Consider the following 17,324-nt stretch of genomic DNA (forward strand, 5'->3'; position numbering starts at 1 on the left):
TTCACATGAAATAAATTCAAGAATTCTCGTCTCGCTCCTATTTGGATCAAATTTCCTAGATACATTTTTCGATAAATGTATTAAACGATTTTGAACAATGGAATTGTCTTGATCCTCAATTTTATAAAGAGACAAATTTTGATTTATTTCTCTCCTGTTAAGAAATTCATTTTCCAAGAAAAATGCATCACGAGATTCAAACTCAATAACACTCCAACTTGCTTGATCACCAATAAAGACATATCCCTTTGAGTGTATTGAGTATCTTACAAATATACTGCTTTTGCCTCTCAAACCCAACTTTCCATGTTTGTAAGAATGATCATGAACATAAGCTGCATATCCCTAGGGTTCAAATGACTTAGATCAAGTTTTCTTTTAGTTCATAACTCATATGGGATAGAAGGTACAAATTTGGAGGGTATTAAATTGAGTAGATAGGCAGTTGTCAACAATGCATCACCCCAATAGGTGATTAACAACTTTGCCCCGTCATCATTAACTTAACCATTTCTAAAAGAGTTATATTTCTTCTTTCTACAACACCATTTTGTTGTGGAGTATGTGAAATGGTCAATTGTCTCTTAATTCCCTTTTCATCACACAACAATTTAAATTGTTCAGACAAATACTCGCGACCTCTATCGATTCTTAATACTTTAACTTTTCTATCTAATTAATTTTCAACCAAGTTCAAATATCTTTTGAAGCACTTTAAAGCTTCTGACTTATGAGAAATCAAATAGAAAAAGCCAAATCAAGTATAGTCATTAATGAAAGTGATGAAATAAATACCTCCATGCCTAGCCTTAACATTCATTTGACCACATATGTTGAAGTGAATTAATTGCAATGGATTTTCAACTCTAATCGCTTTGCCAAATGGTTTTCTTGCCATTTTTCCTACTAGATAACTTTCACAAATTGGTAGATTCACTTTTGCAACTTGGCTCAATAAACCTTCTTTTGCTAATCTATTAAATCTATGTTATCCTATATGGTCTAATCTCACATGCCATATATTCTCTTCTTCATGCAAATTTCTAGAAGAAGTAATGAGGGAAGAACTGGTACTTTATAATTTACTACATAAAGCATAATCTATATCACGTACTATTAAACCATTTTGCAAATTATTACATTCATAACAAATCCACAACTAAGAAGAACAGGAACAGAGACAAGATTTCGTCGAATTTCTAAAGCAAATAATACATTAAGTAAAAATAAGGTTTGACCACCATGCATGTAATACCCCGTTTCGGCATAAGATTGCCAGGCAAGTTAGATGAGTTTAAAATACCGAAAAGTGGGTTGATAGTAAAATAAGTTGCTGAATCAATTGAAGGGAATGCCCTAGAACTTAGATTCAAAGGAAAATGATACAGTATCAAATTGCGTCTCGAGACATGATTTTTAGCATCGAAAGAAATTGGATCGGAAATTGTTTCCGGAACAGCTAAAATACAATTTCGATTCAGGCTGAAAAACCAAATCGTCGTAGAAGACTCCCAAAAAATAAATGAAACCTTGAGAGGGCTCTGATTTTTCGTAAAGATCAACCCTAGCGTGATTTCAGGACGAATCAAATGTTCGAGGATGGCGCAAGAATGAAATTGTCCTTATCAAGTAAATTTGAAATTATTAATTTTGGATTTTTGACATCGTAACGCAAATTTATTAGATGTTTTAGGGTGTATTTGCAAATTAAGAAATTCCCAAAGATAACAAGGATGAAATATGAGGATTAAATATGTATTTTCTTATAAGTATATTAGTGTAATATATATAAGTATATAATGGATGGCAGACACTGAGAATGACATTCACGTGTGAAATTTGCTATAATTGAGAGACAACCAATTAGGGCATTGGGATGAGATATTGGATATAAGGATAAGGATTAAAGATTGGCTATAATTATTTGATTATGTAATGTAAATATATATATATATAGATATACATGTATTTGCTGGGTGTACGTGTGTGTGTGCATGGAATTGAACAGAGGCCATTTTCTGAAATCAGAGAAGCAAGGGAGAGACCAAGAGCTGTGTGAGAGAGAGCATGATCGAGGGAGAGAGGGTAGGATCGAGGGAGAAAGGGCAGGATCGAGAGAGAGAGATTGGGGCCATGGAGATGGTCGAGGGAAGCAGCTGCGACCAACGGCTATGGTAGCAACAACCGCAACCTGAAGCAACCGCGATGGTGGCTGTGGTGGACCAACAGGTGTAGCTGGCAGTCGCGATAGTGGCAGAGCAGCTGGAGGCCGATCATGGTCAGCTGGAGGCGGCCATGGTAGCACGCGGGAGCTGCGAGCAGCAAGTAGGGGCGGCCGAAAGTGGCGCTCGGCAACGCGCAGAAGCTGGGCAGCAGCGAGCGCGCGATGAGGAGGCAACGCGGGGGCGACCGGCGATGGCGGCATGCGGCAGCTAGGCATGGTGGGCAGCTCGGTTGCAAGTAGTTCGCACAGAAGAAAAAGAAGAAGAAGAAAGAAAGAAAGAACAGAAAATAAAAAAATAAGAGAAAAATAATAGGAAACTCACAAAAATTCTAGGAAAATAGGAAATAGTATGGTATTAATATTCCGGAGATTTTGGCCAAAAAAATTGACCGGGAACCCATTTCGAGGTCAAAACACGCATATCAAGAAAGTCTGAGAGGCTAAGTTAAGGTGAGTAAAATTTATTAAAAAATTTTAAAAATTTAAAAATATTATTTTATGAATTTTTATAGTGAAATATTTTGGAAAATATTTTAGAAATATTTAGTTTGGATTTATTGAGGAAATATAAGAAGAAATAGAGAAAAAAATAAAGAAAATGTAAGAAATTATGGAAAAATAGGTGTTAATTTTTATTTAAATAAATATGATGATTAGGGTGCTTTAAGGGTTAAGTTGAAGTGGCTTGTGCAAATTTTAAGGTTGACATGCAAATCGAGGCAATGCACGTATTTCGAGGCAATCGTGTGAGTATCGAGCTAGTCCGATAAACTTGAGAAGGTAAGTGGTACTCCCAACTGGATTTAATTTTATGAAAATACTTGGTTTGTAAATGGTTCGATCCAAAACCTGATTTTACGTAAATAATTTTATCATATTGTCATGCCTTAATGTGAGTATGTCATGTAGATTGTATTTACATGTTTGATTTATGAAATATGCATATGAGCATGATAAGATTCACGGTTATACGTTGCATGGGTTTGGGATTAGGTACTGACTCCGTTACTTTGCCAAGGGTGCACCCATACACCCCCGTCTGGTAGGGAGACTAAAAAAATAGCGGGTAATCTTAAGGTGCAGTTGACCCAAATGTGAGAGTTATGATGTTATGTGCATTGCATACATACATGAGCATTGAATGTTTTGTTCCCTTACTTAGATGATTCATTATCTAACTTGGGCTTTGCCCCTGGAATATTCAAACGTTCCAGATGGAGATTGTAGTAGAAACGAGGATGAATGAGGTATGAAATGGCACTTAGCAAAGTGTATGATGAGTTGTATGATCAGTTAAATGTATGTTATGTAGTTCATGTATTTAAGTTCTGCTACTTCGAATTCTAAATGTTTTGAGGAATGATGATGTAAAACCTTATTTAGGGTTAATGTTAGTTGAGAACTTATGTTATGTATTAAGTCATGATGAGAAATTTATGTTCCCATGATGTAAGAGCTGATTTATGATTAATGTTATGATATTGGGTTCGATTCTAGCATCCGCATTTAATGTTTATGATAATTCTCCTTGGAGATAAATGAATGAAAATTTTGGGATAGATAAGAGCAATGATATGGTATAGTCTTAGTTTTAGTAGTATAAAAAAAAAATTATCCCAGAATTGTCCTGAGTTTTAACGCACTCGAAAAACAGGGCGTTACAATGCATGCACAACTTGCAGGTGTCAATGCCTTTAACTTCAACTCTTGTATTGTTTCCCACATAGATCCACTTAGTTTCACATGGTATTCGACGATATTCCATGAAGGAACTTCTGTCTCTTACATGGCTTATGGCTCTTGAATCAACAATCCACGAAGAATTAGATTTCATTAAGAGTACTGAACTCAAAACATAAATTGCATTTGAAAATACATTTAGGGTCCTCTTGCTACATGGTTTGTACATTTCTTGGTTCATTACAGTTACATGCAAAGTGCCCTTTATTGCCACAATTATAACATTTCACATTCGTTGCGTTCTTCTTTTTCAAGGGATTACGAGCTGGTCCCTTACCCTTGCCATGATGATTCTCAGATTTTTCAAAATGAGTACTTTTACCTTTCTTTGGGATATAATTCTCTTTCTTTCATTTGTGAGAAAATTTACGTTTAAACTTAGGAGCGTCTTTGGAGCTAGATGCCATCATATAAATGTCACCATTAGGTTTAGAGACCTCAATACGATCCTCCTCTAACTCCAAATGGTGTGAAGTATCGATCATTGTCTTTATGTTCACATTATGAGTAAGATAAATTTTTATATGCTCCCAGTTATGGGGTAGAGATCTGATGGCAGCTTGTACTTGTTGTTCAGTAGTAAGGTTTACACTAGCATCATTAAGTTCATTGACCATATTGGTTATCTCTCGAAGATGTTGCCTCGTGTTGTGGTTTGGGCACTTTTTATATGTATCAAACTTAACAGTTAGTTGCTTTACCTTTGCAACTGACGTCGCCCCAAATTGCTCTTTAAGAGCATTCCACATTTCATGAGTCAACTCATACTTCTTGAATTCTCGCATAATGTCATTCTCCATACTGTTGAGTAACGTAATGCGAGTAATGGAGTTCTTTTTCTTCCAAACATTGTAAACCTTTCTATCCCTCCTATGTTGTGCAGTGGTTCCTTCAGCAGATTTCACCATTGTTTGATTTAGAGATTCTATTGACTCTTGTTCCTCAAGAACATACTAGATTTTCATACTCCAAATTTCATAATTATCCCCATTTAATTTTTTGCCTCTTATCAAATCAGCAATTATGTTCTTTAAAGAAGCCATTCTCATGAATAATCTACTCAAGATTTATTTCATTAATGTCATACATTTCACACATTTATCAAATAAAATTAACAATAAATATTCAACTTGATACAGGGTCAAAAGTTCACTATGTTTCCAATCATTTCTTATATTCCAATTGTCTAAATATTATAAATTATATTTTTCCTTACCTCGAAAACAAATTTTGAGAACATCTTAATCCCATTTAATAAACAATTAATCACAAAGATTAAATAACAAATAATAAATATGCATATTTAATCACAAAGATTAAATAATTAATCATAATTCATTTCATAATATGAAATAATAAACACATAGATTAGAAATTTGCTACAAAAGTAAAATAGACTAGATACATGAATTGAGCAATACATTACTCAATAAGTCTAGTCATACGAGGAATTGCATGAATGACATCATGGAAAATGACTCTAGGAGTCCTATGAGCAATATAACTAACAATATCTATTGGCAAGCTACTTAGATATAAGGTCATTACAATTTTTCTTCTTCTGTATGCATTTAAGAAGAAACATAATATCCAACAAAAATTTGGATGACCAAATTCCCAGACACTAGCCATTAACACTTTATCATGTGGCAACAACGTGGTAAACAAAAATTGATATTGTGTTTTATCAGTCCATAATCCTCTATAATCTGCAAATATAAGTTCTCGTATCATATTACACACAGTAATGATGTGCTTATGTATATTTTGTCATTCCATCATCCGACAATCATTTAGCTGCATTTTCATTTCCATAACTTGGGTTCTATGGGCAGCAGTTCGGATGATTCTTGAGATTCGCACTCATGTCATTTTCTTAAAAATAAATTAAAGAAAAAATGACAGAGTAAAAATTTGACAAACAAATTCTTTAGACAATTTTGTACAAAATAAAAATGTATGTTATGGACACATCCACTTATGGTTAACTAATAATCTCAAAATATGCTACAGTAAAATATTTATTATTAACTAATAATAATAGTTATTTTATTTTATTGTTAACTAATCACAATATTTATTTTTTGAATTAAATTATCATAAAAAAATAATTCATAATTTTTTATTTAATAGATAGGCCAAACAAACCTTAGGCCAAAAATATTTTTTAAATTTAAAGATAGCCAAACAAGGCCTTAAATCACAAACCCACTCTTGAAATTGAAATTGAATCCAAACCACAGGGCACTTCAATTGGATTTCAATTTTGAATTAATAAGCTGACAAACATGGCCTTAAATTGAAAAGATGAGTTTGATAAAATGGAGAAACCCTAAGCCATTTCAATTTCAATTTGCTTTTAACTTCTTACGTTTCAACTTACATTTTCTCTTTTACATCTGCAGACAAATATGGGCAGAGAAAATACTTTATAAACATTCAAGAACACTTTTTCTTATGTATTTATGAACGGTAGAAAACTCAAAACAAAAAAACCATTTTCTATGCAAGCTTAATTTCTTGCTCATTGCACTACCACTACCAGCAACACATCTGATCATCTTCATCATTGTCTTTACCATTTGCAGACACGAAGTCGCATAGAGAAGACGAAAAAAGCCAAGCTATTGGCAGTCGTTGCAGTCGCCAGAAAAGATAGACGTTGCGACGATCATCCTTACAAAGAGAATGGTCGACAAACTCTCTTCACCAGATATCTGGTATTTCTTCTCTCTGATTTGGTTTACACATTTTGTGTGTATACATAAAAACAACATTGTGTGTATGCATATATTATATATATGCTTTATTCAACAAGAAATATACACCAATTTCTTAACCAGAAAACAACCTTAGATACTCTGATGCTAATGTTGGAAAAATAAACCAAATAAGACATTAAATCAAACCAAACTTACCTGGTTATATAGCGGAGATATGATCAAATGGTTGAGTTACTGGTGTAAACGAAATCATAGTGGATGTCATTTGTACTCACAACGTAAGAGTCACACACATACAGAGTTAATTTGTAATTCTTGAGAGTATCTCTTAAAAAAATGGGTATACGAGAGGCTTCTAGAAGAAGAAAACCATCTACCCATTTCCTTCATGAAATGGAGGAAGTGGCTTTCAACTGCCATTAGCAGTTGTTTCTTCTGCAACCACACACAAGGGTTGTAGATCCAGATTCGGGTCTGGATCTAGATCTGGCACTAGATTCGAAACCTGTTAGGGGCAGATCTACCTAGGTATACAACCCGAATTTACTTCAATAGTATCGCTCTCCCCATCGATCTCTCTATTTCTTGCTTCATTATCTGTATCGCTCCCAACAGTAACAGTAGCATCGCTCTCCAGCCTCTCACTCCTCGTTGTCGTTTTATTCACAACCATCGCCTCCACTAGTCGTCGCCACTATTGGTGGTTCTTCTTCGCCCGATTCAGCATTTTCCATGTCTGGCAACTATCGAATTTGGTTGTTGTTGATGGCTTTGGGGGGGGAGATATGGTGATAAGGGCTGTTGTGATTCTCGTTCAATAAGTGTAGTGAGCATTTTGAAGTTGAACAAATTTTTGGCGAGCAACAAGACATTTAAGGAGCACTGTTGGAGTAAAAACCTGACATTTGGTCCCGAATGTCCAAATCTAAGTATGTATAGATTATGACCATATCTAAATTTAACCAGATGGTGCATTAGAAGGGAAATGTCACCCATCTCTAGGAATTAGTTGGACAAAGTTTAAATACTCCATGTGAATTAAAAAAAAAAATAGTGCTTAAGAGTAAAAAACAAAAAGTGAACCTTAGGCATGAACCCACATGGCTTAAGGTTCCCCAATAAGTCAAATATGGGCTCGACATGGAATCTTTGTTGGGCTTTAGTTGAGCTTTACACTAGGCCTAAGTTAGGCTAAAATCTTTCAATTGTATCAAATTCGTGTATATGTATTTGAACATATTTTTAGAGGAAAAAAAAAAGGAACAAAGCACAAACAATTCATTTGGTATTTGATTAAATAGTAATGGGATAAAAAATAATAGAATTAAATAATGTTGTCTCGTGTTTGGTAAAAAACATATAACTTGGAGTAATATCAATCCCATGTTTGGTATGTCAAATTGTGAATAACATATTTTGTGAATTAATTGTCAAAAGACCAATTGGTCCTTTTATCCAAATAGATTATAATTATAAAATTTTATTGCGAATCAAATTATTTTTAAGTTACATAAAATATATTTTAATTACAACTATATGTAAATAATATATGAGAATCTAAAAATTAAAAAAAAAATGAATTTGAGAAGATAAAGAATGTTTATACAATTAGGGAAAAAATATCCATACAATCCAAATATTTAATCTAAACATGTCAAAACAGGTCAGATTAGCCCTACTTAGCCCAATCTTGACTCGTCCATTAGCTCTAAACAGAAGAGCCAATCTATCAACAAAACACCCCAGCTTGACCCATGAGCTTGTCTAGGGCAAGTCGAGCTCTCTTGTTAGCAATTTATCAAATTATTCGGGTATTATACGCGAATTATTTTATTTTTTTATCAAAAGTATTATACTTGCATATTTTTAAAATATTTGGATTAATTTGCGCATTTTAAATTTAAGAAGTATAAAACACCTATCTCCATAAGATTTGTTGCCTACTGACAGGGCATGTGCAACAAACTGACAATAAGATTTTTTATTATTATTATAACTAATGGCTCATGATAGTTTTATTATTTAATATATTTATAATCACCACTAAAGAAACATGTCTCATTCTTTTTAATTTCTCACTTTCTAATTCCACCCACATCTCCATTAATTATTTTTAAATATTAATAAATATTATTATTCATTTCTCGCATACATGTCTCTCATGTCTCTATCGTATCTTAACAATTCTTATTTTGTAATATTGGTAAAAATATAAAATTATATTTTTATGTTTAATGAGTTGTTCTTTTATTTATTAGGAATATGTTTGTATATATATATATATAAATATGTCGAATTTTTATTATCGAATTTATTTAGTTAAAACGCATTAAACAAGAATTAAGTTTTTACCGAATATTTTTTGAATGATGAATTTTTGACCGTATTTAAAATATATCAAGTCGAATAATATTCGTACTTTTACCGTTATGAATATTTCTCGTTTGTCGAATTGCTAGCAAAGGTCGAGCTTAGGCTCACAAGCCTGAATAGGCCTAGTTCAAAAGAAGGTTGACAAGCTAGTTTGTTTTTTATACAGTTTTTAAATTACTTTCAAAAAATTATTTTTATTTATTTAATGAATAAGATATATAAATATTTTTAAAAATACAAATTCTACTTAATAAAAACTTAGAATTTAAATGTTAGTAATTAAAAGTTAAAAGTTTGAAAATTAAAATTTTTACCTTTTAATAATTTCTATTTTCTAGTTTTCTAATGATTCAATTACTCTTAAAACTATTTTAAAATTTATAAATATTTAAAAATTATAAAAAGTCCAACCATTCGTGGTCCAATGTTACTCATTTAAAAAATATACGTTTAGCATTTGTTTAAGATGATTATGACTTTTTGTGTATGAGATATAAATTTTTTTAGGCCGTCAATTTTAAGATATAATTTTTTATTTTCTACTTTTTAATTGGTACTAATTTTTTTATTTTAAAAAATAAATTTAAGATGATTCTAACGAGCCAAGCTCAAAGAGCGGACTCTTGAGCTACCAAGCCTGAGTTGTGTCAAGCTTTTTTTTGAATTGGTTGTGGGTCCAATCATGATGGGACTCATCTCGATTTTATCTAAAAAAACAAGCAAACAAGCCAGATGAGTTTACAAGTCGCTCAACTTGTTTAACATACATAGTTTAATATTATTAAGATGGGTTTATAAAAAAATAACAATTTCTTAGATCTTATCTAAACTTGTAGTGTTTGTTTTATATTAAAACTCGATATCAATTGTGATATTATGATGTTAAAAAATAGAACCATATTTTAAAACTCCTACAAAAACGAACTGAAAGTGTAATTTGATCAATTATAGCATTGAGACCAATGAAATGAATAATCCCTCTGTTATCTTAGGGTTCACAAAGGAATCATAGGCAAATAAGCAAAACAAACATGGCAATACATTAAGGGCCACAGAAATTAAAGCATAGCATATTTAGCTCAACATTAATGATCACAGGCTACTTTGAATTTATTAAATGCCAAATTAAACCAATCACTCATTAATTGATTCTAATAATTATTTTTCCTAACCAAACATATATTCTATTTGAAATATTTAGCATATATATATATATATACACTAATATGAATTGTGCATCAATCTCTTGAAATTATTGTCCTTGCATGATCTTTCACCACTAGTGTCTTTGATTTTGACAGAGAAAATAAATCACAGTAGACCTTTAGCTCTCGTCTAGATCAAATATTGAACTCGTGATCTACTAATATTAAGTCTAACGTATCACTTGTTTGTTACTTAATTTATGTCTTAAATATAACTTACGATGAGTTTCTTTATCTTTGCTTTATTGGAGTTGTTGAAGGACACATCACATTTCTAGCTCATGACTATCGTTGTTAACAATTCACAATCAAAACCCTATACTCCCATCTCTGATGTCTGCCCATTCAAACATTCAATAAATGAAATCATACTTTATATATAACAGCTAGCTGTATAACATATATTTTTAGAATAATCATATTTTAATGATTTTATTTTTTTTTGGCTTAGTGGGTAAAGTTAGTTTAGTTTTAATATTAAGAAAAATATTATGTATTATATGTAAAAGCTTTGTACAAAATGTATTTTTCTAATATAATAAAAAAATAACATTACTATAAATTGAAATCACTCATATGAAGGAAAGCACGACCTTGCTCTTCCTCACTGTCTCTATCTATCCATCTTATCTTTGAACCTCTCTCCAATGGAGTTCATAGAGCTTGTTATTCTTTGCTTGGCCGCTCTGTTTCTTCGTTCATGGTGGAGATACTGGTGCCGCACCGGCGGCGAAGCCAAGAATCTGCCGCCGGGGCCGCCGGGCTGGCCCATAGTGGGCAACTTGAAGCAAGTCTTTCTCCGTCGCAAGGCCTTCATTTTCATATTGCGTGATTTACGTGAAAAATATGGCCCCATCTTCACCATGCAAATGGGCCAACGAACTTTCATCATCGTAACAAGCCCCGATCTCATCCACGAAGCCCTTGTCCAGAAGGGCCCTCTCTTCGCAAGCCGCCCGCCGGAGTCCCCCATCCGCCTCCTCTTTAGTCTCGGAAAATGTTCAGTTAACGCCGCCGAGTACGGCCCTCTCTGGCGATATCTGCGCCGGAACTTCGTCGCCCAATTGGTAATGTTAGAAGAAATACTTTACTCAAAACAATCATAGAAAGAAAAGTTAGTGTTGGTTAGCCATTCGGCAAAATCGTCGTTTTGTCCCCGTAGACCTTGCCTACTAACTGGCTAATTGAGAACAACAAAATCAGTTTCTATATAAGGTACCTGGAAGTTGAACTCATGTTTAGAAGAACCAGGTAAATCAATTTATTATAATTCAAATTTGATATTATTCTGATCTTAATAGGTGAACCCAGCAAAAATCCGACAATGCAGTTGGATCCGAAGCTGGGCGATCGAAAACCATCTGAAGAGACTTGTAAACGAGGCTTCGGAGAAGGGATTTGTTGAAGTGATGAGCAACTGCAGGCTAACAGTTTTCAGCATTCTGTTCTGTTTATGCTTCGGCGCAAGAATCTCGGACGATCGGGTCAGGGAAATCGAAGCCGTCCAAAGAGACGTGATCAAGATCGGAACTCCGACGTTGCCAGACTTCTTGCCGTCGCTCATGCCACTGTTTCGCCGCCAGTTCGAAGAGGCGAAAGAGATAAGGAGGAAGCAAATGGAATGCTTCGTTCCACTGGTGAGGAAGAGGAAGGCGTTCGTGGAGAGAAATGGAAACCCTAGCTCGGAGATGGCGAGCCCCATTGGCGAGGCTTATGTTGATTCTCTGTTTCATCTTGAGCCGCCGGGGCGTGGCCGGTTGGGCGACGGCGAACTCGTGACGCTCTGCTCCGAAGTGATCAATGCCGGAACGGATACCACGGCAGCAACGCTGGAATGGGCCATGCTTGAGTTGGTGTTGAACCAAGACATCCAAGAAAAGCTTTACAAGGAAATAATGGATTTTGCCGGAAAAGATGGAATTGTCAAAGAAGAAGATGTGGAAAGGATGCCTTATTTGGGGGCGGTGGTGAAGGAGACATTCCGGCGGCGCCCTCCGAGCCACTTGCTCTTGTCCCACTCCGCCATGGAAGAGGCGGAGCTCGGCGGCTACAGGATTCCGGCGGGGGCGAACGTGGAGTTCTACATTGCGTGGGCGACCCAGGACCCGGGTTTGTGGGAGGACCCGGATGAGTTCCGGCCGGAGAGGTTCCTGAGCGGCGACGGGGTGGACGTGGATTTGACGGGGGCGCGAGGGGTGAGGGTGGTGCCGTTCGGGGCCGGGCGGAGGATTTGCCCGGCAATGAGTCTGGGGATTTTGCATGTGAGCTTGTTGGTTGCCAGGATGGTGCAGGCGTTCAAGTGGGTTGCGGTTCCGGGTGCCCCGCCCGACCCGACGGAGGAGTCAACTTTCACTGTTGTGATGAAAGACCATCTCAAGGCAATGATCCTGCCGAGGTGTAGTAGTACTTGAGGCTTGGGATGCTATCAGCTTGGCTATTGTAGTGGTTGGCTTCAATCACATATATATATATATATATATATTGATAGAAGAAAATTCCTCTAAATTGTGTTGATAATAATGTCTTTACAAGATTATATACAAGTAATATAAAAAAAAAAAACTAAAGCTTTGTACAAAAATATAAAAGAAATCCTAACTAGAAAACTATCTTAAAAATTGTGGATCATACTAATTATGCCAACACTCATGTTATAAATGCAACTTGGAATGGATGATACGAAATTATAGAGCTTTAAGGGACTTGATGAAAATATTGACAACTTGTTAGCTGATGAAATTTTGGTAGAATAATTAATATGTTAGTGAAAATTTTTCCGAATAAGTGATAATCAATCTCAATGTGTTTCATGTGTTCATGAAAGACAAGATTGGTAGTAATATGCAAAATAACTTGATTATCACAAAATAATGGTGTGGGAGATAGAAATTGAACACCAAAATCACAGAAAATATAATAAAGCCAAATAATCTCACACGTGGTAGCAGTCATAGCATGAATATTCAAACTGAGTAGAAGAACGAGACACAATACTTTATTTCTTGATTTTCCATAAAATGGGGCTATTGCTTAAAAAACACATAAGCCATTGATGGAATGACATGTCATAGGATAACTAACCCAATTAAAATCACAATAAGTAGAACTAGAGTCAACCGAGAAGACATCAAAATCCCTTGATTAGGAGTGGACTTTAGATATTGGATTAGACGTTGAGCTGTAAGTAAATAAGGCTATCTAGGCCAATGCATAAACTGACTAAGAATATTGACAGTGTAAACAATGTTCGGGCGAGTAACAGTCAAGTAAATAAGGCAACCAACAAGTCGTTGATAGACAGATGGATCTTTAAAAGGTGCTCCATCGAATGGTGAGAGCTTCAGATTTTTCTCTATGGGAAAATCAGAGGTATGATAGCCTGTAACACTAGAATCTTGTAAAAGATCAAAGGTGTAGTTATGCTGGGATTGAAAAATACATCAATTCCAAGGAAATATTTGAGAGGTCTCATATCCTTGATGTGGAATTGCTAGATTAAATAAGTTTTGACATGAGCAAGAATAATGGAGTCAGAACCGATAATAATAATGTCATCAATATAAACAATGAAAACAAAAGCAACACCACAATGAATAGCAAAGAGACTGTGATCAGCTTGAGATTAAATGAACCCATGGTTAATAAAGTGGTGTAGAGAATTTGGATAACCATTGTGTAGATGGTTGTTTGAGTCCATAAAGTGATTTATAGAGATGATATATGAGGGAGTACTCCTCCTTACGTCTATAGCTAGGAGGCGAAGACATGTACACTTCTTCATTTAACTCACCATGAAGAAAGGCATTATGAACATCTAATTGGTGTGGGGACTAGTAAGCTTAGCAATTCAAGTAGATGTATCATGATAGTCAATGCCTCCAACATATGTGTATCCTTTGACAACCACGTGCATCCTTAAGAAATGTAGGTTGTTTAGACTAACCTGTTGTTTGCGTAGGGTTAGTATTTGGGGATAGGGAAGTGTTGGAGATGGTGGGTGGAATGGATGGGCTTGAAGGAAAAAGATCATCTGGCAAGACTGGATGTATAGGTATAGTTATGGATGGAGAGGACCAAAGTCATAGACTCAAAGGGAAAAACAAACTCTTGAAAAATAATATCATGACTTAGAAAAATCTTTTTAGACTTTAAATTGTATATTTTGTAACCTTTTTGACAAGGTGGGCATGCTAAAAAAACATTCGGAGAGGAACAGGTGCCAAACTTGTGGAAAAGATTGAGGTTTTTAGCATAACAAAGATAGCCAAACACACGGAGATGATTATAAATTGGTTGTTTAGAAAAACAAAAGTTCATGTGGAGTTTTACCACATAAAATAGTAATGGGTAAATGATTAATAAGATATGCAGCATGTAAAATACATCCACCCAAAAAAATGTAAAGAAATATTAGATTGAAAACAAATAGCATGGGCAACATTGAAAAAATGTTAATGTTTCCACACGAGAACCCCCATTTTGTTAGGGTGTACCAACACGACTTGATTGTTGAAAACCCCTAATTGTTGAAAAAACGAGTGGATAAAACCATTGCAAGATTCTCTAGCATTATTTAATCTAATTTGTTTAATATTTTTATCAAATTGTGTCAATCATACGGGAAATAAGTGTAATACCTAAAAATTTGTGTATTTGAGTGTAATTTTTCAAAGTTATAGGGGCTAAAGTAATTTTTTTTTGAAATTGAAGGACCTGAGGGCAAAGGGTCAAAGTGAAAGAAGGAAGAAGTGGAGGAACTAAAGTGCAAAGTAGGTGTGAAACGTGCAAACCACTAGCAGTCATACTGTGGCCGCTAGTTGGGACGTCAAATTGATGTTCAGAAGGCCGATTAGGGCCATTATGACCTAAGAGGGAAGGTCCAAGGTAAGGAAGCCGCCTGATTGGCCAAAGAAATGGCTAGAAATGCCTATAAATAGCTAAGTTTTTAGCCGAAGGCTTCATTGATTTTCAGTTGAAAAATCCAAGCATTTGGGGAGAAATTGAGGGATATTGATAGAGAGGTTTTGATCTCCAAGGGAAGAAGAAGATTTCTAAAAAGTTCTAGAGATTTTGGTGTTGGTTTGAAAGGGTTTCGAGCATGGTCGGAAAATTGGAAGACCCACTGAAGACGCACTATAATTAGCGAATTTGGGGGTGTTTAGTCTACTTTTTGAGCCACCGATGAGCTTATCGTGTTCGGAATGAATAATAGAGCAAAATGAAGGAAGAAAATAAGGGATTCGAGGCAAACCAGTGGCTGCCCAGCCAAAGGGAGATTGGAGAAAATGATCGACTTTGGGCAAGTGGGTGTGGGCGTGTAAGGTAAGAAAAAGAAAGGGAAAAAAAAAAGAAAAATAGGAAAAAAATTGTGAAAAATAAATAATTAAATTTTATTAATTTTTCCTAAAATTTTGGTCAGGAAAAATATCAAGGCACGAGTCTTAAGGCAAGGCAAGAATTTCGAGAGCTTAAACAACTAGAACAAGGTGAGTAGTCTTCCCCCAAAAATTTATGTGATATGTTTTGCCTAAATAAGCATGAAATTCGAGGCTTCGTGGCAATCTCCCCCTTTTGTTAAATTTGACCCCATTTAGTAATTGCCACGTGTCAGCACTAGCCATCCTTGAGAATCATGCCCTATAAATACCCAGCTACAAGATATTAAAGGGGACTCCGAATTTCGATAAAATCTTTGACACTTTGACTGCACTTTCACTGTTTTTGTGAATAGTTACCTGGATCTGGTACTGACTTAAGCATCGGATGGTCGTCATGGGCAAGGATTCTCGCGAGCCTTCTGACCCATTTTTGAGTATCAACAGGGCCAAAACCTTGCGGCGAGACTTAGAGGCAAAGCCAAAACCTTGTGGTAGAGGTAAAAGTTTGCGGTGAGACCTTGTAGCGAAGTCAAAACCTTGTGGCGAGTCCTTGTGGCGAAGACAAAAACCTTATGGCAAGACCTAGCGATGAAGCCAAGACCTTGCTGCGAGACCTAGCGACAAAGGCAAAATCTTGCGGCAAGACCTAACGGCGAAGGCAAAACCTTACGATGAGACCTTGTGGCGGAGTTAAAGCCTTGCGGTAAGACCTTGTGGTGAAAACCAAAGCTTATGGCAAATGAGCTTGTGGAGAAAGAGCTTATAGTAAAGACCTTGTGACGAAAGAGCTTGTGGCAAAAAAGCTTGTGGTGAAGCCTTGTGGATAAGATCTTGTGGCGAAGGAAGATCTTTGTGACAAAGAAGCTTGTGGCGAAATCTTTGCGGCGGGCATCCTTACGGCAAACTCCCTTGAGACGGCTTCTCTTACGACAACCTCACTTCACCCAACATCGAGCTCGTGTGGACCTTACACCATAAATTTTAATTGTTGTATTTTTGGCAATACCAGTAATAGATGACCTAGAATTAGATTATGATGAAATATGGTTAACACTCACAGGAAAGAAAGAAACTTTCCTAGCTATATAAACCACTTAGGCTCTCATCAGTTCTTAGACCCAGAACATAGGGTCCTTCACCACTTTATCACCATATCCATAAATATTAGGGGTGGGTCTTTTCATTTTGTCATCTATTCAGACCTAGAACTTATGTGATGTGCCATAAACAATACTCAATTCAACCTTCCTTGTTTCCTATTCTCTAGAATGAATGATTTTGTAATTGCTAAATCATCTAGCAAGCTTCCATTTGGGGTGTTTGTCACTCTTAAATTTCAAACCATCCATGGTCTTTTGCATGGAAGGTCTATCCCTCACTCTTCTTTTGATATTTACTCGAGCCAAACCCTAAAAAGAATGAGAATTAAGTGTGAAAATGGAGTCTAGAATATGCCTTCTATAGAAACCACCCAGAACACCATGAGTAGAATCCTCTTCCCACTCAAAAGGCTAGACCTTCACGATCTACTCCTCGTCTAGCTCAAGCCACCTTTTCCAATCCTCCAAATCCTCAAACTTCTGGTCCCACTCCTTAAAATATGACCAGAATACCCTTAGGAGAGTTCCTAATAAGTTCCATCAACACAATCATAAGCAACCAAGAGGGAATGATATAGAGA

The 17,324-nt window shown here is 35.6% G+C and overlaps 2 protein-coding genes across 2 annotated transcripts; one reads left to right on the forward strand and one right to left on the reverse strand.

The window, feature by feature from the left end:
- Positions 1-4,314: 4,314 nt before the first annotated feature.
- LOC127794746 (uncharacterized) lies at positions 4,315-4,872 on the reverse strand. Its single transcript, XM_052325993.1, has one exon. It carries the CDS (start codon positions 4,870-4,872, stop codon positions 4,315-4,317), a length of 558 nt encoding a protein of 185 aa, XP_052181953.1.
- A 6,005-nt stretch (positions 4,873-10,877) lies between these two features.
- LOC127795632 (cytochrome P450 77A2-like) lies at positions 10,878-12,739 on the forward strand. Its single transcript, XM_052327427.1, has 2 exons — positions 10,878-11,332; positions 11,567-12,739. The coding sequence occupies exons 1-2, from the start codon at positions 10,913-10,915 to the stop codon at positions 12,674-12,676; spliced, it is 1,530 nt and encodes a 509-aa protein (XP_052183387.1). The 5' UTR covers positions 10,878-10,912; the 3' UTR covers positions 12,677-12,739.
- Positions 12,740-17,324: the final 4,585 nt, after the last annotated feature.

Source organism: Diospyros lotus, chromosome 2, assembly GCF_014633365.1.
Source record: "Diospyros lotus cultivar Yz01 chromosome 2, ASM1463336v1, whole genome shotgun sequence".
NCBI lineage: Eukaryota > Viridiplantae > Streptophyta > Magnoliopsida > Ericales > Ebenaceae > Diospyros > Diospyros lotus.